The sequence below is a fragment of the Ixodes scapularis genome, unplaced genomic scaffold (assembly GCF_016920785.2).
Source record: "Ixodes scapularis isolate PalLabHiFi unplaced genomic scaffold, ASM1692078v2 PGA_scaffold13__105_contigs__length_92229423, whole genome shotgun sequence".
Taxonomy (NCBI): domain Eukaryota; kingdom Metazoa; phylum Arthropoda; class Arachnida; order Ixodida; family Ixodidae; genus Ixodes; species Ixodes scapularis.
Window position 1 is genome coordinate 86,235,586 of NW_024609839.1, and position 27,576 is coordinate 86,263,161.

Here is a 27,576-nt window from a genome sequence, read left to right on the forward strand (position 1 = left end):
TTTTCTGTGAACACAGACAGCTCTTGGCCTTAGTTGTGTGCATGGTAGGCAAAAAGAAAAACAAAAAAGCAGAACAGTGTAAAGATTAAACATTAATCTAAGGTAGGACAGACAAAAGACATGTCATTGGGTGGCCAACAAGCGTCTTTGAAATGTTAAGAGGGGACAAAATAAGTCTAGGTCACTCTTTTCACAGTTATGAAGGAGCTGGAAAAGTGTCATTGGGGATGCGACATCGTTTTGCGGGTAAGAAAGGAGAGATATGATAGGCTTTTGTGGAATAGAGAACGAAATGTCATGAAGCAGCAAAGCAAAGCAAAGTAAAGAACAAACAAAACACGTAGCTCATGTCATTCTCTTTTCAGTCAGAGGTTTCGAGACAAACCGGGTTAAGAAGCCTTTTATGATTGGCACCTCTGGGGCCTTTAGCTTGTCGGAAGAACTTAGTCCTCTCATTGTGTGAAGGTATAGTTTTGCATCCTAATCTTCCGGCTGTCTGACAGACGGAAGTCTGGAATACGGAACAAGGAATTCACAAAGGAAGCCACCGTCTGACATTGGATCTCTTTGTGCCACCTGTCGTGCTGTTTAGCAACACTTGTTTTTATTCCTTTTTGAGTTTGGGTGGTGATATACATTAAAATTATCTGGCAGGCTAGTTGGTTACACATAGTGGAAAAAATACAGCACAAAAGAGAAGGACAAGCAGTTCTTGTCCTTGTGTTTGGCACTGTTTTTTTTTTATATTACTTGCTATGCAGCCTGTTAGACTGAACATGTTAACAAACTGCTCAGTATGGGAATTCCTCTTTCTAGAGAAACCTTTTCTTTTTTAGACTTGTCTCTTCATATGAAGTTTTGCGCGGTCCTGATTAAAATCCACGAGTTTTGAACTGGCTTAGTCGAAGGGAACCTGCAAGAGGCAAGCAGCGCTGAGCTTTTTCTCATTGGCACATCCAGTCCTGATACAGTAGCCCGGCCTCCATGAAATTTGCCACCCACCTCTAATAATTTGCTGCCAAATCTCGGGTTCCTAACCGGGAACAAACTACTTTGAGTTTGAATTTGAGTTTGAGTTCAAGCGCGGAACAACTCCACAATTTCTGTGCACCCGATGCAGCGAGGCTCCTGAGCGTTGCAAAAGGGGCTCGCGTGTTGCACATGGCCAAAACGGTCCGACCAAACGTTGAGCCCAGAGCCACCGTATATTCTCACTAGTTGAGCGTAAGTCGATGCAGATGCAGGGGCATTGACCAGTGCACTCTAGTATAATGGAGGATCTGTACTGACCTTAGTGATTTGATTTCGTCCCAGACAACATGGAAAAGTGAGCTATTTTTTCTGAAAACATGTCTACCGTAGTGTTATAGATATTACTTGAGTGACACTACCATCCATATAGGAAATGTGCCATTCTGCTTACTAGCAGTATCCACACTAAGATGTTAACCCGTGTCCGTAGCGAATCAGGCAGGCTGGAGAAAGTGCAGAGGAAAGTCTACTCACCGTTTGCCGGGGCTCCCGTGCAGGACCCAAAGGGGGGCCGCCCCGGAGCCTTCCCCCTGCTGGGTGCCCCCCTCGACTCCCCCCTGCACTACGGGGGCATGCTGTACCTGGGCAAGACCCTGGAACACGGCATCTCTTGCATGGTGGCCAACAGGTGGAGTGGCATACACTTTTTCTCCTGCATCGTGACTCCCCGATTCGACGGCTCCAGTCCATTCAGTTTCCCAGCGTTTAATTTTTCTCTCTGGGAGCGAGAGTGGGCCTCTCGACGCGTCAGTTTCCCCGGTTGCTTCACCTCATCACCTCTAGGAGCTGTGAGTTTTGGTGGCTGTAGCCTACCAAACTGCGGCCCACCTATATAACAAACTTCATGCAAATTGTGTTAGTTTTATGGGAAGTTCTGGGGGAGCTTTATGGGGAGTTCTCTTTTTTGCTCGAAAAGTATGATTATCACAGTTCATATGAAAGTGAATATCGAGTAGCGTATTATACGAAAGTACTATTCTAAAATTCGAATATTCGCACAATCCTAAAAAACAGTATCGCCCGAGTTTTTTTGTGACCGTACGTAAACCTTGCGAAGTTGCGTTTTCGAATCGTAACTGTCGCCAACTGCGCCCGCTGTGCACTAGGCACCAAAATGTTGGCGCTTACGGGATAATTGGGGAATGGAGCGACGATGCTCGAAGCGTAGCTTACGTAGTGGCCCTTGGGGCAACCTCCCGTGGACGCAGTGGGCGCCTGCGAGGCTCGCGCCACAGCCTGGCCACCTGGAGCTTCTCGAGCGTGGAGCCCATCTTACGCTCGTCCCTGGACCCGGCTAACGACGACGAGGATCTCTACAACTGGATGGCCCGGCAGAGGGGGCCTCCCTCGCCCCTGGACTCCCCCGGCGCACCCCCGAGGGAGTCCGGGGCTCCCCCGGGGGGCATCCCCGACGCCCAGGCCGTCTTCGAACCCCTTCTGTCGGCACTGGGGGCCTGCGCCTCGGCGGGGCAGGCTCCGGGGCCCCGCCTGGCCCTCTCCGCCCTCGTGGAGCTGCTCCGTGTGGACCTGGTGGAGTCCGAGGGCCCCGACCAGGGACCACGCAGGTACCCTGCTTGCGTGGCGGGTGAAACCATTTCATGTCTCACCGTTTGGTAGTCAGCTCGTACAACTCTGACTGTTATGCCTCTTGCCGTACGATAGGCCCCTTGTGCGGTTGGGACTGCTTCGTGTTTCCCCGTACATAGTCTGCTCAAGCAGGTCTGACTGTTTGGTGTCTCACCATACGATAGGCCTCTCGCACGGTTGTGACTGTTTTGTGTCTGATGGTACGGTATTCCACTCATGCCTGCTTGGTGTCTCACCATACGATTGGCCTCTCACACGGTTGTGACTGATTCATGTCTCATTCTACGATAGTCCGCTCCCGCAGTTTGGACCGTTTCTTGTCTGACCGTACGATATTGCACTCACACAGGTTTGACTGTTTGGTGTCTCACCGTACGATTGGCCTCTCACACTGTTGTGATTCGTTCCTTATTGTATGATAGTCTGCTCATGTGGTTGTGACTCTTTCGTGCCTTACTGTGCAGTACACACGGTTGGGAATGATTCGAGTCTCCACATTGGATATTCCGCACACGTTCAACATTCAAACTTAAAAATGGTTTTCAGAGCAAGGAAAGTATAGGATTACCCTAGCTTAGAAAATATGCAAACCAAAAGGAACGGCAAGACATTGATTTTGTCAGCCAGTTTGCAAGATGCCCGCAACCTTGAGAGCCACACCACCTGGTGGTCTGGAAAAACAGATGCCGATCTGTAATAACAGGATGGTAGTCTAAAGATTAAGGCTGGAGAAATTACCGCATCAGGGGACCGGACAGATGATGACGGGGCTGTGTTTTCTCGACCAAGAGAGTGTTTTTTTGCAGGCGTTCCAAGCCGGGTCAGCGTCTGTTTGTGGACACGAGCACAGACACGCCAGCCCTGGTGTGTGACCGGCTCACTCTGGAGCTGGACGTGCGCCATCCGGGCACACCTCGCACCTGTGCACACCTGGCCGTGGACGTGCAGTACGTCGCCCAGCAGGTGGGACGTGCACTCCGAGGCTTTGTAGGAAACTGAACACTGCAAGTTTGGATCATTGTTTAGTTTAGGTCGAGGTTTAGGAAACAACTAAACGTTGCCGCAAGTAGGAAGCATTCTTAAGAGCCAGTTCTTATATGTACCCCCGTGACTGCCCACCATAACTGGCAAGAAAATCGTGTCAAAAAGAAGCCTTGGCAAATCTTTGGAGAGCTCAGAGTCTTAATGTTTCCTCGAGAAAAGAAACCTGCCGTGAAATGAGTTCTGGGTGATTTTTGCATACCTTACTCTGGCAGGTTAACACAAAGGTCGCTGCAGGAGAGAACGAGAGATAATAAATGTATTTTTGAGACACTGCAAGAGAGTTATTGGAAACACTGTTACAGTAGTGTTGAGGTTGCCTAGAGTAACTAAATGGCACAGCCAGAGTATCGCCTTTCTGTTCTTTTTGCTGCCAACTCCTCCTTGGCAGAGAAAGGGTCACATGCATTAAATTTGACTTTCACGCTTGAGGGGAATCGGCCTTGTGGAGCGCTGGGTTTGGGGCAGGACATATTTTCTGCTCTGCGTTCACGAAATGTAGATCTTGCACTGAAGTCTGACTAACAGACATCTTACCCTTGGGACCTTATGTGTGCCACCTAGACAGGTGTAATTGCAGTCTTTTCATAACACAATTGCTGTTTCAAAGCGGCTGCTTTCAAGCAGACGACACAGCGACCGACAACGCAGTGCGCGCACATGCGTTTTTGAGGGATTCTGGAGACGCACAACGGCGCATGCATGGTGAACTGTGCCTTGTGTCATCGTGCCCGTCGCGTCTTCTGCCAGAGTGAAGTTTGCTTCTCCTGCAATACTTGAAAGAAAACTTTGAGACTGTTATAGTACTCTGCTTGGCAAGCGAAGCGGACTACAAGGTTGACGACTCCGGCCGGTGCGTCGCAGGTGAACATGCCCCTGCTGCGGCTGCTGCACCAGTTCTCGAGCATGTACGAGAACGTCCAGGAGACGCGCCTGGAGCTGCGCTGCCGGCGGCCCCGGGCAGACTCGGTGGCCGTGAGGCGCCATGCCAGCCAGGAGTCGCTGGCGGCTGGGGCGGGAAGGGCGCCCGAAGTGGAGGACACTCCCCGCTGCTGGAAGACCATGTGCTTCCTGCTGGACCTGTACGAAAGCATGCCCCCCTCCAAGGCCCTGGCAGACCGGTGGGCGGCAGCTTCTTGCCTCTCAATTGTCCATTGGGCAGGAGAGTACAGGCGTAACGGTTGCGTCGGTCGAGAGGCTGTTTCGTGCTTCGTCGCTTCTTTGGTTGCACTCCAGTCGTAGACTGAGAATGATTCGGGGTATTTGACCTTTTCGTCTGCCGTTTTATATGCGACACTAGGGGAGTTACTATCTCGGGCCGAGAGAACGCTCAGAAAAGGAGCAAATGAAAACGTTGACGCAGAGGAGCTTGCCTGCACCCTCGCCCGAGCGGCCAAAGCGGCGAGCGTCGTAGCTTTCCCTTTGTGTGAAGTCCGGCGCGACGGTTCTACGCAGGTTCACGGTGACGGTGGGCACCGAGCACAAGTGCGACGCCTCCGAGGGCTACCGAGGTAATGGCAAGTACGAGCACCTGCAAGAGCACCGCATCGACATGGAGGCGCCCTACCCACAGCCGGCACCCAGGGACGCACCGAGGGCCGCGGCCATCCGTGAGAACCCGTTTCCTACTCGTTTTCTGGGGGTGGGATGCTCGGGTTCTCCCAGTTTTAAAATAGACCAGTCTCACCGAGCGTACGGCGCAAGCACTACGCCACCCTCACTAGTTCACGGGAGCTTGGCGGCGTTGCACGAGACGGCTCGTGCCGCCTCGTCCGCGGAGCTTCGGCGAGATTGTCACACGTGCGGGAAGTCTAAGCCATAGTCGCGTTGCTCGTATGTCGTACAAAAGGCACGTCGTCCGCTGCAGACACGACGACAGGAGTATGTGCGGACATGCCTCGAACATGTTCGAAGCATGCTTGCTTCCTACGTATGTACGCTTCGAATGTGAAACGCTCCTCACACAGTTTCTGCAGGCTGTCTTTTGCGTGACGTATTAGTTGTGTGACTGCGGCTTAAAGTTCGCTCGACGCATCGGGGCAGCGGTGCCGTAGCCAAACATGGCTGGTGAGATCGGTGCATTGTCGTACGGTGGTGGCATGTTTTCCGCCGAGACGAGTGTTTCCCCTGTTGGGGTTTAGCGGAGCGGGTGCCCCTGGCGGTGTTTGCGGTGGGCCACGTGAAGCGTATTCGCCTGCTGGCCATGCTGAGCGGACTGCGGCTGGAGGCGGAGCTCTCGGGACTGCAAGTCAGCGGCACTCACAAGGTGGGTGGTGCTCTTGCCCCGTGAGGATACTGGTCCCGTCCTGTGGGAATGCTCTGGGTCTGTGAGGCAGGGACACGCAAACCTTCCGACCTTGAGGAACCCTTATCTCCCTCAGCAATTAGCCCTGTCTGGGCATTGATGCAAAAATTCACAGGGTCTCTTATGCTATCCCTAAGACGACCTGAAGATGAAAGCCCAAGCGCTAGGGCCCATGTATTAAAGACAGACACGTGATTTACTCGCTGGGTCATCCCTCTTAGTGTGCTGAGTCATCCTTCTCAATGTGCTGTCACTTAGTCATCCACTGGGTGGTTACGTAAACGTTTTGGCTTCTGGCTTTGTGTGGCCAATGTGTTTGCCGCTCAAGGACTTTGAAGGTCGACTGAACAATGAGACATATAAGGCAGTAAGCAGTAAAGCAGTAAACAAGCCTACAGGCTGTGTGAACAATAATATGTACTCCTGGAGTGTTTGACTCATATTAGTTAGGCATCAATGGGTGGTTCAGATCTGCTAAAATTGTGCTTAAACTGGAGAAGAGGCAGGGATGGCCGACAATATTTTGTAGCTCGTGGGACACATATACTGTGGGATAACCGTACATTTTTTAGCCCACTTCGGACGGGGCAATTTTCCCCAACGTCTCGACATCGCAATGCCAGCAACACAGGCCACCCCTGTTCACACGCAGCAGCTCCCGAAGCTCAGATTGTTGCGTTTGTTATTATCATCATTAAAATTTTAAATATATTGTGCTATTTCACAAATTTACACATTAGTAATGTATTTCTATATATTTTGATGGTGTTGAGAATACTATCTTATCTCCTCGACACCATTTATAGTTGCAAAATCAATCTAAAACCAAAACCAAGTTATACCAAATATGAAGAAAGCAAAACACAAACAGGGGGCGGAGACTGCACTTTCTTCGTACTGAGTTTTAACGCTCATCAAACTCGTCAGGTTATACCCCCTGTCCAGTTATTATCATCGCAACCGCAGCAAAGGTCACATCAAAAATATGGCGCCTCCGATCGTCTACTGCCACTTCAAAAGTCTCCGAGTTGTTGGAGCTGCTCGCCTTTCTCGAGCCGGACTCGATCCCGGCAATTTGCGTCTCAGCAAAAGCATCTAGGGAATTACAGGGAATAATTCGCCAACAACCCCTAAATTGCTCAAAAAATTGCACCGACTGAAGCAGGCAGTTTGAGAACCCACGTGTGAGAGTGCTTCTGCGAAGATGCTCTCTACCTGTGAGACACACTAGCCCTGGGGGGACGCTCTCACTCTGTGAGGACGATCCCGCCTTTTGACGACATAGATGAAATGTTTTAAACTTGCCTCCTCCTTCGCGACTTCTCGACGTGACTGGGATCTTGTGTTCTTTGTAGGAGACCCTTGAGGAGGGTCTGCGCAAGAGCGAGTCTTCTGCGACGGGACGCCTGGGCCCAACGAGCGTGGTTCTCCTGGAGGGCCAGCCCCCGAACCACCAGATGGTGGTCACGATGGCCGTGGGGCAGTCCCAGGCCCTGGGCTCGAGCCGCGGAGCCCACCACGCGGCGCTGCTCTCCATCGGGGCAGTGCACATCGACATCCCCCAGCACCCCGTGGTGCTGCACAGCATGGTGACGCGCTCCAGCAAGCAGCTCTCCACCACGCTGCAGGAGCTGCGCCGGAGCGGGCCCGGGCGCTCCGCCCAGCGGCCGCCCGCGGAGGAGGCCGCTCTGGTGGGTGCCGCAGTCCGCCCTTTTCACTCTGGCTCTACTTGACGTTTTGAGAAAAACACAATTGCACTTTATTAACAAAAATTTATTGTCATTAAAATCAAGATCTAGTCGTACGAAATATTTTCTTAATCTCTTTGAACAATGAAAGATGGAGGTGGAACCCAGTAGAAGTGTCAGGCCGAGAAATAAGGTAAAAAGGACTCGCTTAACCACAATGCTTGATTTCCCTCGATGCCATGGATGAAGTCGATATGTACAGAATGCGTTTCTGCAGCATCCTTCAGGGTGTGTGAGAGACGCTGCAGTTACTTTTAAAACAATAGCTTTAAAAAGCTCATGTCGCAGAAAAGCCGGCGTCGGCGTCGGGGGGACGGTAAAATCCAGGATCGGTCGATAGGGTTATGATGTCACAGTCACATGACCTTGCTTGGGAATTTCAAACAAACCACAATGCTCGCATGAAACGTGACGTCACGCATGGAATGGAAGAGGGGGGGGGGGGGTTTGCATTGCAAACCAATAAAGGGCATCTGTGCATCCGGCACGCCCCAGCGGAGGACTGAGGATTAATTTCAACCGCCCAAGAATCTCTTGGCGTGCAGCTAAAATCTCGGTTATGCGGTGCCTTCTCTGCAGTGAGCCTTCATCAGGTTGCGGGCACCTCGGCCGGGATTCGAACTCGCTACCCGGGTTGAATCCGATTGAATCGATTGAATCCGAGTTTTTGCCGAACGCCGACTCGACGCTTGTGTCCAATGCCTTCTCCAAGTGCATGCGCAAACAACGGCAGACTCGGATAATGGACGAAGGAGCCACCAGGTGGTGCGCACCTTTGAAAGAAATTGTCTATTGTCGGGGAGAACTCTGAGACATCGGGTGTACTTTTTTAGGCGGGCCAACTGCCAGTTGGCTGTGTTGCACGTCAAGGCTGATTCACACATTTACGTTTGTCTCCAATTGTGACGTCTAGTGATGAGAGAACAGACTGGCACCACCTACCAGAAGGCCCTGGAATCATTTCTAGGCGCGCATGACTAGATCGAAAGTTTTGCAATATTTACGAGGTCAAACCTATGTTCTATCTACGAAAAATGGTCTCTCATAATATTGTCAGAATTATTTAAAGCCCACACTGAAAGACTGATGCGTAAAGAAATACGCAGATCTGAAGAGTTTCGGGTCTACCGTATAAATGGTGCCAGCCTGTTACGCAGTTACGATGGACTGCAATGCAGTTGACACACTCCGCTTTATTTATTTATTTGAACATACTGCAACCTCAATTGAGGTCATTGCAGGAGTGGAATACACAGGTGAAAAAGATGAGTAGTGCTAACATTAAACAAAAACATATACAAAATAATGATTCGCCAGTCACACATCAAACAAAATTCATTTTCACTATTTCTAAAACGACGTCGTCGTACTGAAGCATACGTGTAGATCCAATAAAACCGTTCCGCAACTCAAATATGTGCGGAAAAAAGGAATTTTTAAAACAATATGAACCTGAAAGTGTACAACGTTTAAAGGATGGGATTGCCTAGTGCGCGTGATGTCTGAAAAAGAAACCTATTTCATGCACTCAATGCCACTATCTTCGTTAACAATTCTAGGTAGCATTTTCAACTGCTCGACAGTTTGCTTAAAAGACTCTGGACTCTGGCATAGTGGATGAAGGTGAAAAGTGTCGATCATATCTATTGGAAATGTATTTAACGAGCCGACAAGATTAATGTCCTTTTTTAGATAAACGTTCCAAGCTACAGAACCATACTCCATAATCGGCCTAACGAGGGTTTTAAAAGCGGTTAATTTGACCTCTTTTGAAGAACATTCGAACATATGTTTAACATATCCTAATTTTTTGAGGGTGCGAGAGCAAATAAGGTCAACGTGCCCGTCCCATTTAAGGTTAGATGAAATATAATACCCAAATCTTTTATCTGGTAAACCTCCCTCAAGACTATCTTATCAATGCCGTAGCTAAAAACCAAAGGCAATTTCTTAATTGTAAACTTCATGAACATAGTCTTTTCAAAGTTGAATTCCATTGGCCATTGTTTGCTCCAGTTAAAGAAGTGCACAAAGGATTCATTAAGTAACAGTTGATCACTAACCGAATTAACCTTATTATACAAAATGCAGTCATTGGCATAAAGACGAATTTTAACCGGTGTGTTTTCTACAATATTTGATATACAGAAGAAATAAAAGAGGTCCTAACACCGATACTTGCGGTAAACCTGAACTGACCGTAACTTCTGAAAAAGAGCATTACTAAATGAAACAAACTTTTTTATATAATCAGTGATACAGTCAAGTAAAACTGGATTTTTAAGTATAACTTTCAACTTCAAAGTAGTTTAGAATGCGAAACTTTATTGAATGCTTCGAATAATCTATGAATATTGCATCAACCTGCCCTCTTTTATTCAAAGATGAAGCAATGTCATGAGTGAATTCCAGGAGTTGCACGGTGATTGAAAAATGACGACGAAAACCGTGCTGTTAAGGGCATATGATAGAGTTGCTTTCGAGATATTAAAAAATATGACTGTAAATTATACGTTTGAGGAGCTTACTAGAAGAAGTCAATAAAATTGGTCTGTAATTGATAAGGCTCTGTTACCAGATTTAAAGACGGGAATAACTCTGGCTGATTTCTAAAGTTTAGGTATGATTTCAGAAGAGAGACTTCTCGAAGATTACGGTTAAGTAGCTCAATGTCCAAAGAGATTAATTAGGAATACCATCAGGACCTAACCCCTTCTTGCAGTTCATGTTCAAGAGCAAATTGTGGACACCAGAAACGCTGATTAGATTAATTCGGTTACGGACTGGTACTGTCCATAGATGACACTTTCACAAACAGCACCTCCCCCCCCCCCCCACCACAAAGTTCGCCTCCCGTCGTTCGATGCACCACCGTTTATGGGGTGGACGGCATTTAGGTGGCGCTTTGCCGCAGCATCTTTAAAGAATAGAGTTTTGAAATGCAGCCTCTAGGTGACACTTTAAATGACACGTGGTGCGAGTTAAGGGGGAAAAGGTGGGGTTCCCCTTTCGCAAAAGTTCTACAACCGAGTTGATCTAATAATGTTGGCACACTCAAACTCAAATGTGCGAACCTTTCTTTACATTCTCCATTACCATTGCATTATCCACGGTGGTGCAGCAAAAGGGCAAATATTTTTTCTTTGTGCCATGCGGTTCCGGTTTGGCCGAAGTGGCACTGACGCACCCTTCCTCGACCGTGCAGGGCAGCCCGACCCCGCTGGGGTCGGACCAGCGGACGTCGCGCCCCGTGGTGCGCCTGGACCTGGTGCTGGAGGGCCTGACGACGGGGGCCTCGCTCTTGCCCTCCCTGCGGGCCCACTACCACATGGGGCCCCTGACGGGCACGGGCCGCACGGGGGCCCAGGCCCGCTTCACAGTGCACCTGCCCCAGCACTCGCTCAGCTTTAACACCAAGGTGGGCGCCGGTACGGTACTTGGCACGTGTCTCTGACCGATGTATTTGGCGTCCTATCCTGCCTACGCATGGAAAGTTGTTTCCAAGGGGCAACAAATATTGTCGCAAAAGCCGGAGTGCCACACTGTCAAATGTAGCAATCCTGGCAGTCAGTTGCAGAAGTTCTGGCAACAAGCACGAGTAAGTGCGAGTGTCGCCGTCGGGGCTACTAAAGTGGCTACTCCTGGCTAGTGAGGCCTATGAAGTGGCTACTCCTGGCTACTAAAGTTTCGGTGAACTGTCAAGCTGGCGAGAGACTTGCAGCAGAACGGGCATCTGCTGGAAGACTTCTACAACGTCATCGGGCTGAAATCAAGGACACGGTTACATTCAAGGACGCGGAAAACGGACCGATCAGAGACACGCTCCAGGCGCCGGACAATTTGTTTACGACCATTGTATGCAAACCATCCCCTCTGCAGGTGCCCCCGGCTTGCGAGGCCAACCTACCATCCCGGGCCAGCGTGGAACTACCACCTGTCCAGGTCAGTCGGTGCGCTGTATGCAGGCGACGTCCTGGCGCCTGAATCTAGGCAGCCTTTGAGCAACACATAGAATGTGCCTCTACAGAACTAACACTTGAGACATATTATATTGCTTTTATAGGATTGACACACGAAGATGAGATTGTAACTACCGACTTTGTCGTCTTTTGCTGGTTCGACACAAGCCTAGTCTAAGTACAATAGCGTCCATCCTTGTACATGTATTGGGGTCATAATGCACTTAATAACTGAATGATTATTAAGCCCACCAAGCCGGTATTAACCCGCCGGATCAGCAGGTTTAAGCGGGACGCCAGCTCATGATCCGAGCAGCGAATCGAACGAGTACCCACAGCTCGTAGTTGTACTTGCTTAGATTCTTGACAGCTTCCCACAACTTAACCAAGACATCGATCCTTGCTTTGTGCCATTCCGGTTAATGGACTTGCTGCGATTCTGGTAATGAATTGCACTACGTTCGTCGTTTCAAGAGTGCACACCGCCGCTTGATTAATGCTAGGTGGCATTAAAGGTCTTAGCTCTGGACCCAAGCTTGCAGCTATCTTAATTTCTGTGCACTTTATCATGCGACGTGCTCTACGGGGTAGGTGCGTGTTTCGCCATGGCACAGGTGGCGGCCGAGTACCTCCAGGACCCCGGGGGTCCTTCGCAGCGAGACGCAGATGGCGTGGTGCTGCGTCGCGGCAGCTACCTGAGCGCCCTGGCTGAGATTGGCACCTTTGAGCACAGCCTGACCACGGACCTGCTGAACCACTTGGTGCTCGTTCAAAAGGTCTTCATGAAGGTGGGGACCTCCCAGCCCCCTTTGTGGGCTCCTCTTTTGGGCACCCTGCAGCAGTTCTCAAACGGGGTTCCTACGACCCCAGGAGTTTCCCAGGGCACCCTTGTGGGCTCTCCGGGCCAGTGTTGCCACGTTGCTACAATTGGTTTCATCTTCGTCCAGAAGAGAATTCTTTTTTCTTCACCACCAAGGAACGTTCAGTTACGAAAGCATTGGTTTAAAAATAACATCGCATGGGAACTTCTCCAACGTAAAAAAGCTCTGGAAACTGAAAAAAAAAAGGAAAGCAGTTGCCAGTGAAGAAATAGCGCTATTTGGTTGCCTGTTGCAAAAATACATACGACAGGTCATAGGCGGTCCCTATAGAGAGTGACGTACAAACTTGTGCAAAGGTTCTATGGCTATGTTCTCGTGAGAGCTCTTCTTGCGAAAGAATTGTGTTACTTTAAACCTGAATAGCAAACTATTGAAGCTAGGTAAACAGCACAAACTAAAATGGGATATCAATTGCCTTTTCAGAACCACTTTAAAATTAAGTGCACGCCCCCCCAAAAAAATAATTTGAGTTAAGGTGAGAACTTTTTGGCTCAATGACTTGTTCACAAATTAAAAAGTGAGAGCCGTTTACAACTCCCTGTAACGCCGAATCGGAGTGCAGCTCTTGAGGAGGAGGAGGGAAGGGTACTGAGGGGAGGGTAGACCCCTCCTCCTCCTCCTCCTCCTCCTTTTCCTCCTCCTCCCCTCATTCTTTAATATGCTCCGGGGGAGTCACCTGACCTCGGGGGGAGGGGGTCACGTGACCTCGGGGGGGGTGTCGCGTGACTTGGGTGGGAGGGGGGGTCACGTGACCTCGGGGAGGGGGCCACGTGACCTCGGGGTCACGTAACCTTGGGGGGTCACCTTGGGGGTCGCGTGACCTTGAGGTGACCTTGGCAGGGGTCATGTGACCTTGAGGTGACCTTGGAAGGGGTTCATGTGACCTTGGGAGGGGTCGCTTAACCTTGGGAGGGGTACATGACCTTGGGGTGACCTTGGGGGTCACGTGACCTTGGGGTGACCTTAGTTACGCTGACGCCGACGGCGACGCCGCTCAAGTTGGAAACGGGCGCCTAAGAGCTGCGCTCTAAAAGGAAGACAGAGTGCAAAGACTATCATAGTTCCTCGTCTTTTCTGTTCTCCTCAATATTTTGCTCGAAGGTTGAAAGGTGTTTTTGCAACATTAAAGTTAGTGCAGCAGCCGTCCCCGTGGCTGGAGTGCGCGTAGCACCCAGGCCCCTTTGTTCACGGTATCCGTGCGTAACGTCCCGCATCTTCGCAGGAGGTGAACGAGGTGGTGCAGAAGATGTCGGGCACTCGGCCCCTGCGGCTGTGGGAGGGGGCCCCGGGGGGCGGGGGAGGCCGCCTGCTCTTCTCGCTCCAGCTGCGCCTGCGGGGCATCCGCCTCACGGCCACCACCCCAACGGCCAGCGCCGTGCGCCTGCAGACGGGCACGCTGGACCTGCAGCTCTCCAACCGCGTCCAGAACGCCTCCCGGGCCGTCTCGGCCATGAAGCTTTTCGGCAAGGGCCAGGTTGACCTCAGCCTCGCCCTGGGACAGCTCCTCAAGGTGAGGGCAATGCTTCTTGGCCGCTGCCACGCCGATGTCGCAATGGTGGCCTCTTCGTGGCTCGGAGGTGCTGAAATTAAAGGTGTTTAGGATTCCAAATAAGCCAGTATCACTAGTCGGTCCCCTCAACTTCCCTCATGTTTACCTTTGTTAATAGATCTTTTGCAAAGCGTGAAACAGTGTCTGAAGTGCCGAAAAGAATGTTTGTAACAGCCTGTAGAGGACCGGCTAGAGTAGACGACGAAGGATACGCAGGCGGATGAGTGAGGGAGCAGCTGCACTACTTCACACTTTTTCACTCTCTCCAATGTCATGGGGTAAATGATGCAGGTGCAAAGACGTTCTTGTAATTTATTGTTTGCTTCACATGTGGTATTTAGGTACTTTTGCAAAACGTCTACTGCAATCGGAAACCTCTGTAATTCCAAATCAGTTAGCCAGAAAAGTTGGTGGTGTGGCAGTTTTTGTGTCTCTATGGCAAGGAAGCTTCGCAAGTGCTACAGCTCTTCCTGTGAAGCCAAGTAGAGCATGAGACCATGAAAGCGTCGTTGTGGACGGTCACTTTGGTTTGTTCTCTCGGGCATATTTGAGCATCCCCTCAAAGCTTGAGTTGCTCCTGTGCAACTCTAGTCACTGATGGTTTTGAGGGCACTGTATGGTTTGCAGAATACTCTGTTTGAAGAGGCGGAGCTGCAGCAGTTTGCCTTCTTCAAGACTCGCATCTGCCTGCGCAACGCGTTGCAGGTGAGCCTACCTGGCCGGGTAAAATGCACGTTGTCATTGGGTTGAGATGCCCCCTTTTCGTTGGCCACAGGACGAGATGATCTCCAGCCAGTACGACGACAAGGAGGCGGTCCTCATTACTTTGAGCCGGCCCATGATCTACTTCCAGCCAGTGGCCCTGGATAAAGGTGGGCGCACCGTGCGAGGGGCACTCAACAAATCTAGGACATGGCGTCTATGTTCATTGACAAGACGAGAATGGCAGGGAAAAGTTTCAGTTATCCTACCTCCAGCACGAGCTTTTTATCTTCGATAACGCTTTGGCGTCTCACAATTCTTTAGCGTGCATTTGCAGCCAAAGCGTGGCGCAAGGCAACGGGCACGGGCTGGAGCCTGGGCATTTGAAAGAGATATCCTGCTTTTCTGTTTCTGTCAGTATGCGGGCGGAGACTGAGGGAGGGGAGGAGACGAGAGCAAGTGGGAACGTCGGAACGCCAACCTCTGATTGGAATGATCAGTGGGTAGATGCAAAGCTAGCTGCTTTTGTCTCCATTGCATTCGTCGAAAGCGTTAGAACGCAAAACGTCAGTGTTTGGAGTTTTCATTGGAACATGTTCGTCGAGTGTGGGGGTGACAAAGGCAGGTATCTTTGCGTCTACCTTCTAATCATTGCAAACAAAGCTCGGTTTTTTTATGTCCCCGCATGCTGTCGTCTTCTCGTCTCCCTCGGTTTCTACCCTTACAGTGAACAAGATGAAGGGCATGCCATCCTCGCAGTTTTGTTAGGATAGGACTCGTTGAGTCGCTCCTAGTGAGCGAAGATCACTCTTCTTATTCCAGCCGTCCTGGTGTGGCTCAACTACAAGAACGCTTACGAATACTGGAACGAGCAGAGGGGCAGCCTCAACAAAGAGGTGCGCTCGATTGCGGCCGCCATTTTAGGGGCCGTCCGACGACGCAACTTCATCCACTTTTTGTTTCAGGTGCTGACGGCTACGCAGCAGGTGTTTGAACGTGTGCCCCAGTTCTCGCAGCTCAGCAGTCAGGCTCTTGGGACCCTGTTCCTGCAGCTGACAGTTCAAGACTTGGGCATCTGCATGCCCATCAGCAAGGGGGTGGGTGCAGCAGAACAGACATCTACTGCATGTGCTTCTGTTGTTGTGGCACTGTCGAAATTATGGTGGCCAGCAGCACGACACTTCCATGTCGTGGCAGAAATCGAGAGACCACTTTTGAGAACTCGGTAGAGACATCGGCTGGAGACGCGTTCCAGGCATCGCAGCTCTTTAACGTGACGAGGACTGTGCCCCAGCGGATGTGCTTAGGCTGACGTGGTGTACTGACTTGCAGGCACTGACCAACAGTCGGCTGTACGAGTCAGACAGTACGGCGGCAGTGGTGGTGACCCTCGAGAACACCCGCATCTCGGCCTGCTCCTGCGGATCTCTCGTGAGCAAGGCACGTTTCACAGGTGGGTAGATGTTGCTTTGTCTGCCTCGTGCAAGGACATTGGCAGATGGTCGCGAGATTCTGCTTATGGGTTCTTTAGATCACACTAACTGTTAGGGTCCCATTATACTACTAATGACTGGAATTGCTTACCTGCCACTGAGTTGTTGACTACGCTTTCTTTTGTAGAGCTATTGCTAACTTCCAGTTCCCTATTGTTTGAGTATTCTTTGTGTTGCTCCTGTTTGGTTTCTTTTCTAGTGTTTTTTTATTCTCCACTTTTTTCTGTAATGCCTCCGTGTCCTTGGGGTAAAATAAATAAATAATTGTTAATACTAAAGTAATGTCCGACAGAAAAACCGAAGCACTTGAGTCAACTGGCGGTTTTCCTGTTGCAGGGTTGTGTTTGCGCTTTGCGGAGGACTTTGAGGTCTCCCTGGACGACTGGAAGCCCGACCCGAGCGATTCAAGCACCACCAACCTGTGCGTGGTCTCAGAGGGCACTTACGAGATCTGCTCACGGACCATCGCGGCGCAGGCCGGCAGTAAGGGTGTCAGCAACGACTCTCTCTGTGCAGTAAAAGCTTAGTCTGCTGGGCAAGTTGGTAGTGGACATTCATATTAAAAATAGCGCAAAAGAGACGGGACAAAACGACGAAGAAGAGGCGTTTGTCCTGTGTGCTTCTTCGTCTTTTTGTCCCGTCTCTTTTGCGCTATTTTTAATATCTCTGTGCAGTGATGTCCCCATGTCTTCCCGGTGCGCAGGCAATGCCAAGTGGATCCTGAACGTGCAGTGGCAGATGGAGGGCGTGGACATCCACGTGGACACGAGCATCAGCAAGGCTCTTTCGGCGCTGTTCCGCACCCTGACGGCCCTCACAGGGGACGGGGATGACGGGGGAAGCCCCGAGGAGCAGGCCGCTCAGGTGGGTATGCCAGGAGTCCCCCAGGAACAGCTCTAGTTTCAATGGGTGATTTTGGAGCTCCCCAGGAACACCCCTAGTTTCAGAGGGTGTAACCTGAAGCTCTTCAAAAAGACCCCTAGCATCAGAAGGTGTACCACAAGCTCCCCAAGAACACCCCCAGTCTCAAAGTGTTTAATGGAGCCCCCTAGAAACACCCCTAGTTTTAACGGTTGTTCCTTAAGCTCCCCAGGAAGACCCCTCTACTCACACGGTGTATCATGAGCTCCCCAGGAACACCCCTAGTCTTAAAGGGTGTTCCTGGAGCACCTTAGAAATACCCCTCGTCTCGATATGTGTTTCTTGAGCAGCCAGAACCACCCAGGCACCGCTCAACAGCTCCTAGATATAACAAGGCCTTGGTGCTGGATTTTTTCTACCACCTTCTGCGTGAGCATTTGGCTGGGATTCGTGTTGAACACTGATTAAACAAGAGTTGCAACCGAACGCAAAGGGCCAAGTGTGTTAACATGCTGCTGCTCGGAGCACATGGAGCGAAATTTCTTGCTGCAGAACCCATTGATCTTGGGTTCGATTCCCAGCTCCGCCCGTTTTGAGCTGGATAAGCTTCGTACCGGCTTACGTTCGTGTAATCACTACTGCGTGATGCATATTAAAGACTTCAGGCGAGCAGTGGCACAGCAGTGACTAAATATCTTGTCTACAGCGTAAACGAATGTCGTCACCACATCAGAGGCAGATCAACGTTATGCTGTTTAAACAAACACCCAATTTGCTTTTTTGATGAGCGTATTCGAAACTTAGTCATAGCACATATTTATTGTTCTACTGCAAATACTAAGTATTCAAATGTGCTTGTGTGGCTGTCGGGCGTTTGTTGCAGGAGCCTGTGACCCTGCGCCATGCATGCCTGCTGCTGGACCCTGCCCTGGATGCCAAAAAGCGGTCCCGGCTGATCGAAAAGGAAATGAACGAGCAGGCCAAGATCATCAGCGACCTACGCTTCCTGGGGGCCAGCCAAAGCACCATCGAGCAGGAGGAGCGCCGCCTCAAAGAGCTTGAGACGGCCGTCTTCAATGACTTCCGTCGTGACGTCATCAAGAAGCTGCGCAGGCAGAGCGTCAAGGTATGCTCAGACGCCACTACATGTCCCCAGAGGGGATCAAAACAGGAGCAGAACGCGTCAAATCATAAGCGCTGATGTCAGGGGTCTCGAAAGAAAGAGTGAGAAAGAGAGCAATGGAAGATCGGAGAAAGAAAGCAGACAATAGGTTAGGCGTATTCGTTTTGCCGCGACGAGTTGTAGCTGTTCGAGTGCTCGTCAACTTTATTTATTTTATGCAATGCGCGGTGTCGGTGTTTTTGTGCAATATAAAGCTAGAAAAACATTAAATACAGACCTACCTTGCAAGTGGTGTTTATCTTTTTGTATATATCAAAGCGTAGCCAGGGATCTGGGCAGATCGGCACCACATAGGGGACCACCAATGTTTGCGTCCGTGCCCCGTTGTTTCAAACCGTCTGAAATGCTTGGTAATTTTCTCTCTAGATTATTACATCAACTTTGTGCTTTGGAGAGGCCAGCCTACCTGCTCTCTCTGCAAGGCCCCTGTCATGGTAGATTTGAACCATAGCTTTTCAATGTGGTTTCCTAGGAACTTGGGGTTTCCCTGCTTCTAAATTTTCTTTACTCTCCCTTTGTCCGAGTAAACTCTTTTTTAAGTTTAGGCACTATTTTAGTAGACCTAAGTCAGCCATTGTTGCATAACTACAAGCCAAACACCTAGTAGTAGCATGGGCATTTTTGCTTACGTAGGTTTACTATAGCATCAGTGCTGCGACTGGGGGCTGCTCCTTAGCTAGCAACCAAGAGATATACCTCGAGGGCAGAAAGATAAACTGTATCAATTCATTTAGAACTGACATTAGTTTAGAAGATGGTGCCTGGAAAGCGTCTTTTACTGGTGTGCTCGGCCTCCTGTGTTGCCCATGCATTGAAAGTGGTCCCAAAGTGGCAACAAATTACGTCACAGGAGCCGGGTCACCAATTTGAAGCGTACTGAGCTTCAACTAATTTATTTACACTATTTACATTACGTTAAATCTGAGACGTGACGAGCCGATTTTGTGTGGGTGCAGTTGTTCCTCGATCTCTGTGCTGTCTCGAGCTCCGAGAGAGGCCGTGATCGCGCGGGCACTTCTTTTACTTCTTTCCCGCTTCGCTGGGGGCCGCTACAGATGTTATGATCCTGGCTGTTGGTCGCGGAAGTTGAGGCAAAAAAGGTGAGTAACGCAAGTGTCGCCGTCATCGTGGTGCCCCTACTCCTGGCTGCTGAAGCTTCCGTGAACTGTCTAGGTGTAGAACGAGCTGCAACAGGACAAGCATTCGCCGCTCCCGCCTCTATCGCTGTGCCACCGCTAGGATCGAGGCACATCTGTGACATGATCAGGCATAAATTGAGGAACCACAAATGAGGATGCGGAACTCACCATCATGGAAAAGACAGAGCCAAAGAGACAAGGACAAGAAAAGATGGAGACAAGGACAAGCGCTGACATATAAAAGAGCCTTTTGTAGAAGAAATAACACTTGGTAGAATGGACAATTGGGCAAGTGCGAGTTCATTGTGCAAAAACAGCGCGAAAGAGACAAGGACAAGAAAGGGGAGGACTAGATAGGACAAGCGCTGTCCACACACCAGTTGGAGATGTGTTCCTGGCACCATAGTTCAGAACAGTATGCCTTTTCTTTATCGAAAAAGTAAGCTTCAGACCCATAGACGAAGAACGTTTCCTTTGTGCCTCTCTCTGACGCTCTGATTTGCTCATTGGGACTGTAGCCTTCATCGTTTGTCAAGTTACGCTGAAATGGAGTATAGTTTAAGTCAATCTGTTGCTTTTCTATTGGAAAAGTAAGCTCAGACTGGTAGAAGAACGTTTCCTTTTGGCTGAGCGTCGTTGTCTGCTCCGTGGTCTCCAGGCGGCCTCAATCAAGGACAAACTGGGGCTGGGCCCCATGTCACGGCTCGTGCCGGGCACCCCCGAGGAGGAGACCCGGCAGGGGCACCCCCAGCAGGGCCAGGCGCCGCCCCCCACCTCGGGCGGGGTCCCCCCATCCCCCGGGGGGGCCAAGGAGGCCGGAGTGCATGTGCGCACGGCTTCCCTCGACATGTCAGACCTGCCTGCATCCCCCAGGAGGCCCCTCGTGCACAGGCAAGGATGCTGGGGCTCCCTCTGTTCTCTCGAGGTGTTATTAAAAGCCAACGGTGCAGAGGTCACAAAGAGAAGATGATCGCACTGCCGCACTTTGGTGTATTGGTTTCCCCTTTTTACAGCGTAGCTGTTAAGGGCTAGTTTCCCCAGTATCGTGTCCGCGGGCAAACAAATGTCGACACAAAACTCTGCACAGCTACCGCCATCTATCAGCGATGGCGGCAATCTTTCCAGCCTTTTCACTCTGGTTTTCTCCAGAGTGGAAAGGCTGAATATCGCTAGGCGTCGTACTAGAAGTCGTCCTCGAGGTCGTCCTAGAAGTTGTCCTTGAGGTCGTCCTAGACGTCGTCCTTGAGGTCGTCCTAGACGTCATCCTTGAGGTCGTCCGAGAGGTTGTCGTCAAGGTCGTCCTAGAAGTCATCCTTGAGGTCGTCTAGACGTCGTCCTCGAGATCGTCCTTGAAGTCGTCCTTGAAATTGTTTCAAACATTGTCCTCGAGGTTGTCCTAGAAGTCACCCTTGAGGTCGTCCTAGACGTCATCCCTGAGGTCGTCCGAGAGGTTGTCGTCAAGGTCGTCCTAGAAGTCATCCTTGAGGTCGTCTAGACGTCGTCCGAGAGGTCGTCCTTGAAGTCGTCCTTGAAATCATTTTAAACATTGTCCTCGAGGTCGTCCTAGAAGTCATCCTTGAGGTCGTCCTAGACGTCATCCCTGAGGTCGTCCTTGAGGTTGTCTAGAAGTCGTTTTTGAGGTCGTCCTAGACGTCGTCCTTTAGGCGGCGTCCTTGAGGTCGTCGTTTAGGTATCGTCCTAGATGTCGTAAAGATCTTCGCCAGAGTGGAAAGGCTGAAAGATTTTTGTCCGCGTCCCTTGCTCTGTTTACTTTGAAGTGATGGCTTAATGTGCGAACCCCTGACGACCCTTGCTTGCTTGTGTTGGTTGAACTGCAGCAAGGCCATGAGGGAGAAAGTATCAGCAATGAAGCACAGGTATTGGTTTGATTTCACTGTGATTACGAGTGGTTCAGCCAGCACACGCTGGTCATGTGTGGTCGCCGGACAAGCGAAGACGTCTTACGACCTCTTCCAGGGAGCTGTCCCTGGACAGTGTGTTCTCGCAGACGACGGCAAGTGTGAGCAACAGCGGTGCGCCGACTCCAACGAGCGAGCCCTCTGAGCCGACCACAAGTCCCCAGGACGAGGTCCCCCAAGTCCCCACGTGAGCCCCGGCCCCTCCTCGCTCATAGAGAAATCAATCACCTCAATCCTATGTACCGAATTACGCACAATGCGAACTTGAGGGGGTGTTGCAGCGGGGCATATGACGTTTTCCCACTACATTCGACAACGGGGTTCTATGACACCAACCCCATGATGATGTCATGTGACGTCACTTACATAGTGGTGTCACGTGACATTGGGACATCACATGATGTCATCAGATCAGATGTCACGTGGCATCGAGTGATGTCACGTGACACTGGGACGTCTGATGACATCATGTGATGCTGCAACGTCGAGTTACATGGTCACATGTCACTCACGGGACCACATAACCCATAATGGCGTCCCATATTGGCGCCACTATGGGTTATGTGTCACGTGCACCACTATGGGTTATGTGTCACGTGCACCACGTGATCGTCATGTGCCCGTTTTATCGTGTTTTTGTTATAACTCTTTACAACTCCCTAAACCAAAAACACAGCCTATGAAAACATTCTGCATTAAAACGTGCGAGCGAACCTGCATCCATCCCTCACAGGTCCGGTGATGCGCATGGGGGCCAGAGCCCGCCCACTGCCCCGCAGGGCAGCCGGCAACAGGCGGAGCCCAGCATCGACTTCGAGCTGGACATCAAGGTGTTCTTCAACAGCGGGAAGTGTGTCCTGCACACCAGGGACCCCGCCAGGGAAGAGGAGGCCCTCAGGATGTGCGTTGGGGGACTCTGCCACCCTTCTGGCGTGTCTTTGGAATGGTTTATTGGGGTGCCAAGGTCAGCTCTGTGGTAGCATGCATGCAACCTGTGAAAGAGGCAGCTCAGAATGGATGCTCGGGTATGGGGTGGGCACGAACCCTTTACTTTCCAAACCGACTTCGGAAGAAGGAAGCCGCGCATTGTAAAACGTGACTAGAGGCCCGTATGGAGCCGTCTCACTCTAGTCACTGACAAGACGAGAATAGCAGTGAGGAGTTTAAGTTGTCCTGCCTCCAGCACAAGCTTCTTACCATCAATTACACTTTAGTGTCTCATGAGCTTCGCGCATCATGAGACGCTTAAATGTAATTGATGGTAAGAAGCTTGCACTGGAGACAGAACAACTTAAACTCCTCACCGCACCTGGCATTCAGCATGCGCTGAATGCCAGGCATCTGAAAGAGATGCCCTGTTGTTTTTACCCTGTCAATGAGAATAGAAATGTCAGTGGCCATCTTGAGGGGTTCTCACAGTTGTTTTTCTCTGAATAAGTAACTGGAGTAGAGATATTTGTGGAACACGGGCTGCTGTCAAAGCCTTCCGTCAGTACTATCTCTATTGTTGGAGGTGTTAGTGGGAGAGGCGTAGGAAATACCGTTGTGGTCAGGTTGTCCTAAAGCAGTGATTCTCAAACGGGGGGTCCGCTTAGGCATTCTAGAAGTCTGCGAAGCCCAGCCCCATCAGTCAAGCCTGCTAATAAGAGTTGTCTTCTCTCAGATTGAGAAGAAATGTTTCAATTTTCTGGCGAGTTTTCTCGTGTATATGTCAATGAGAGAAGTATACTTCACACTAGTCTTTAGTTATATCCATTTATTAAATCACTATCATAATTAACCTATACATTCCCCCCCCAGGAACGGGGTCCTTCATCAGCTCCGCGATCCACATGGGGTCCGCGAAACATCAGTGGTTGAAAACCACTGTCCTAGGGGGTAGATGCTCTGTGAGACGCTCCATAAGAACTGATATTTCATGAGATGCTCCGTGAGAACAGATGTTCGGTGACATTCTCTGCGGAAACAGATGCTCTGTGAGATGCTCTGCGAGAACAGACGTTCGGTGAGAATAGATGACAATCTGCTTAGGTTCTCACTGAGCTCCCGGGCACATCCTGTTGCAGGGCACGTCCCATGCGCAAAGAGCGCAGCTTCTCAGGGGGCCTCCCCGAGGGGGGCTCCCCCACACGGCGCCGGAGCGGGCCCCGCAGTCACCCGTCGTCTTCCCGAATGCGCTTCGCCCCCGCGGCCACGACCACGCAGGTGGCAGACTTCACCATCTTCCTTGTGCCGGGGCTGGACGTCAAGGTGCGTTGGAGCCCTCTGCTCGATCTCGGCAACCCCTTTTTCATCTCTTCTCCATCTCTTCAGCGTCCTTAAATGCCGACCTTCAGAATCGTCTTCTGTTGGGAAGAAAACCAGTTCCCAGTTTCCTTCTTTTGATTCCCTCTTGCACTCTTTTCTCCTCCTCTCCCCACAGGAGTGGGTCTCTGAGCTACTCCCCGCAGAAGGACTGTCTCCCTCTTTTTTGAATGGAGAGGAGGAATTGGGGAGAGTTTCCTCCTTTTTGGCTGCTCGGCGGCCTATTTTCCTCTTTTCTGTAGTGAGGAGCTGGGAAAGGAACTGGGAAGCGGTTTTCTGCCTGGCAGAAAACGATTCTGTAGGTTGGCCTTTAAGACAAAATGTGTTGGGTGCATGTTTAGACAGCGGAAAGTCGGCCCCAGTGGCCGTCTGGTGTCTCTTCTTTAGGCAAGAAATTTAGCCAGTGCAGTACACCCGTTAGCCTGGGGTCTTTAACGTGCATCACGCAGTAGTGATTACATGAACACACGCTGGTGCAATGCTCATCCAGATCGAAACGGGCAGGGGTGGGGATTGAGCCCAAGATCTCTGGGTCCTGCAGTGTGAGCTTTCGCTCCACGTGCTCTGAGCTGTGGTGTGTTAACAGACTTGGCCACCTACCGCCTCGTCCTTGGGACACAGAAGGAAAGGAATCATGCCATTAGCCAGTTTCAACCTAGAATGTCAATTCCCAGTAATATTGTGTTCTTAGGCCATGGTGGGCATCGATCGTTCACTGCACCTCAGACCCGCTGGACTCATTCAGATCTGAGAAAGCTGAAAACTGGCACCCGCAGTAGAGTTGAAGCCATGTCTAAGTACTAGTGCTGTGTGAATATTCAAATTTTTGAAGAGTAGTTTTGAATAACGTGCTATTCGATGTTCGCTTTGAGATGAACTACAATATTCATACTTGTTGATCGCGGTGGGTTAGCCCCGTTGAGTGCGCTTCTCACCGAGCAATTGTGCACTGCGGGGGAAGCAATACCCGCGAAGCTCGTGGGCTCCGCGGGTATTGCTTCCCCGCAGTGCACGGATGCTCGATGAGAAGCTCACTCAATGAAGCTAGCTTGCTGCGATTGTGCAAAAGTGTATGTTGGGCATCGATATCTTCACACTTTGCGTTCATCATTTGTGCCTATTTTTTTGCGTAAAATTTTAAATTGAATAAAAAATATTTGGATATAGCAAGCAGACTTAGAAATTCCCTCGACTAGGATAGCTGCTACAAATTTGTTGTTTACATGCCACAGTTCATATAGGTTATATTAAAATTAACTGAGCTTAGAAGTGGACAAGTGGAAGCTCAAGAACTACCTTCACGAGTTAGCTGGGGTTCTGTTTAAGTATGGTGCAGTAGAAAAGCCTTGGAGAAACTTCAATATTCAATTTGAAAATATTCTACCAAAACTACTATTTGCTTCAAATTCACTTCCAACTCAAAATCCGCTATTTGCTCTTGCCTACTAAGTACCCGATAATGTCTCCAGAAAACAGTTTTTTTTTTTATTCTGCTATTGAATAAAGTATGATCAACTCATCTGGCTTCTTGACCTCCTCTTTGTATGCACAAATTATTCTCATTATTTTTTTTCCCTAAAAGTATTTTGGACAGACTGTTGGTAAGGCTGCTGAACACCCTCGTGTTCCAATAACCCAGTTGCAATGCAGGGCGTAAGTTTGTCTGCTTATTTTGCAGGAGTCGTGGTGACGTCAAAACACCGAGCTCAGATTGAAGGATAGTGGTTAGACCTCAAGGCAACTTGTTTTGAGGTCAACCCCCTTCAATCCTTCAATCCTTCAATCAATCAATCCCTTCAATCCCTTCAATCAATCAATCCCTTCAATCCCTTCAATCAATCAATCCCTTCAATCCCTTCAGTCCTTCAATCAGAGCTCGGCATTCTGACATCACCACAACACCTCCAAAAGAAGCACACGAGCTTGCACTCCTCATTGCTTTACAGTTGCAGCAAATCTGTGTGGTGATGAGATAACTGACGAATGCCGTGAGGTTGGAATGCCGGAAGGTTACTCGTGGTGTACAGGGCAGGCTCTGCTTCCGCAGGTTCACTACAACTCGTGGACAGTGGGTGGGGAGAGCCCTGTGGGACTGGAGCCACCCGCCCGCAAGGGTGGCCTCAAGAAGGCCACCCTCTTTGCCTGGATCACCTTGCAGAGCATTCCGGAGGTGGGTGCACAGGGCAAGGGGTACGGGTTTGGTCTCCGTGAGAATGAGAGCGGGATCTAATTTGGGGATCTTGCGGAGCGAGCTAAGACATCTTTAGCAGATGACTCGTGGGCTCCAAGGTGTCATTTGCAGAGAAAACTAAAGCAAGGAAACACCTGTGCATTATCTGCTTACAAATAAAAAAAAGGTGGCCCGTCTGCTGAGAGGTGAGTGTTACGACAAAGTAATGTTGAATGCACGCCGAAATTGGGATCGTTTCCTATTTTACAAAGGCTGCTGTACACATGCTCACATCCACCAGTGGATAAAGAAGTGCTCGGAACAAGCACATCTGCCATCATAAGACTTCTCTCCCCGTTCGTGTGTAGGCGAGAAAATGTTTCTCACTAAAATTCTGCCCGGTCCTGGATTCGCAAACCAATAAAATATTCCTCATTGGTCAATAATGCTCGCCTAGCAAAAGACTACCACAGCACGTCCAACCGTCAGGCGAAGAAGCTCTAGCGCTCACCAGGGACCGAAATCGGACCTCATGAGGGCCCCCTAGCTAATGGAAGTTCCTTGTCTTGGCAGGAGACTGTGATCAGCCCCCACATTCTGGACTTCCTGGAGCAAGCCCTGGAGGCCATTCCTTTGCAGCAGGCATCCAAGGCCTCTCCCGTTGCATCACTGGGTGAGTCAGAGTACCCGAGACCGCTGCATGTCCCCAGTGCATCTACACTAAAAGATTTCTCCTCATTTGCTATGCTGGCTCACTAGGGTCTGGGTTTGCTCTAGGTTTTGGGTCTGGGTTTTGGGGTCTGGTATTATGAAAAAAAATTGTCTTTCTACGATATTCAATGATTCAAAACAGAGAGGTCTACTGAAAACATAAATTGCATCCGGGAAAGTGAGCAAGCTCAATTTAATTGATTTTTAAACATAGGATATGTGCTACATTGTTTCTTGAGGTGAAAGGCAACAGTGCTCTTACTTTGAAACCACCTTCCAAGTATAAGGGCCCATTCACACACTTGGGTTTGCTTACGAGGGAGTTCTTACAATCTCTTATGACAAGAAGACACACCGGTGTGCTGGTGCTGTCTATGAGGCGACTCTGGAACTGCACTTCATTAGAGCGAAGGTTTTGTGGTACCTGCAAGATCAATAGTATGTCCCGTAAAACCCCACCAAAGGCCCACTCAAAATTTGGGGATAATCACTTAAAACTGGGGGACGGGCTCTTCTTAGATCAACAATGTGTAAAGATGTCTTTGGTGTATTTTCCACATGTTACAAAATTGAGAGCTGGGCACTTATCAAGGAATGGCTCTATGTTTTACTGTATTTATAAGAAATGGTTGTTTGTAACATCGTTGAAAGTTCTCCGAGGGATGTGCAAAAAATAATAAATATATGGAAATTCAGAGTGTTCCGGCCACTCAATAGATGGCGCCGATGCGTCTCGTTGAAGAGATCTTAATGGGTTTGAATAGGGATGGCTAGTTGGGCGAGTTGGTTGCTCAACATTGTGTAATATGCCAAAAAACACGGATGAAAACGATGGAAGAACTGGACAATACCAGTCCTGTCCAGTTCTTTCTTTGTTTTTGTCCGTATTACACCATGAGGTTTTAATATAATGCACACGGTTGGAACTAGTTGCAAGTGAGGGAACCAGTCTTTATTCGATACACTGTGTGACCCAATTATCGCGAAAACGA

General features: G+C 50.0%; 1 protein-coding gene across 1 annotated transcript in view; it reads left to right on the forward strand.

The window, feature by feature from the left end:
• Positions 1 to 27,576, forward strand: part of LOC8023113 (transmembrane protein KIAA1109) — an 89,267-nt gene that overhangs the window by 52,371 nt on the left and 9,320 nt on the right. The window contains exons 31-55 of the mRNA XM_040218542.2: positions 1,530 to 1,660; positions 2,241 to 2,597; positions 3,426 to 3,582; positions 4,525 to 4,781; positions 5,116 to 5,270; positions 5,802 to 5,926; positions 7,321 to 7,656; positions 10,919 to 11,131; positions 11,593 to 11,655; positions 12,287 to 12,460; positions 13,776 to 14,063; positions 14,730 to 14,807; positions 14,878 to 14,974; positions 15,627 to 15,700; positions 15,770 to 15,901; positions 16,137 to 16,257; positions 16,634 to 16,780; positions 17,001 to 17,161; positions 18,042 to 18,284; positions 20,139 to 20,371; positions 21,458 to 21,586; positions 22,133 to 22,300; positions 23,466 to 23,649; positions 25,751 to 25,873; positions 26,447 to 26,546. Of these exons, the coding sequence (XP_040074476.1) occupies positions 1,530 to 1,660; positions 2,241 to 2,597; positions 3,426 to 3,582; positions 4,525 to 4,781; positions 5,116 to 5,270; positions 5,802 to 5,926; positions 7,321 to 7,656; positions 10,919 to 11,131; positions 11,593 to 11,655; positions 12,287 to 12,460; positions 13,776 to 14,063; positions 14,730 to 14,807; positions 14,878 to 14,974; positions 15,627 to 15,700; positions 15,770 to 15,901; positions 16,137 to 16,257; positions 16,634 to 16,780; positions 17,001 to 17,161; positions 18,042 to 18,284; positions 20,139 to 20,371; positions 21,458 to 21,586; positions 22,133 to 22,300; positions 23,466 to 23,649; positions 25,751 to 25,873; positions 26,447 to 26,546 (4,246 nt within the window). The remainder of the gene's footprint in view (positions 1 to 1,529; positions 1,661 to 2,240; positions 2,598 to 3,425; positions 3,583 to 4,524; positions 4,782 to 5,115; positions 5,271 to 5,801; positions 5,927 to 7,320; positions 7,657 to 10,918; positions 11,132 to 11,592; positions 11,656 to 12,286; positions 12,461 to 13,775; positions 14,064 to 14,729; positions 14,808 to 14,877; positions 14,975 to 15,626; positions 15,701 to 15,769; positions 15,902 to 16,136; positions 16,258 to 16,633; positions 16,781 to 17,000; positions 17,162 to 18,041; positions 18,285 to 20,138; positions 20,372 to 21,457; positions 21,587 to 22,132; positions 22,301 to 23,465; positions 23,650 to 25,750; positions 25,874 to 26,446; positions 26,547 to 27,576) is intronic.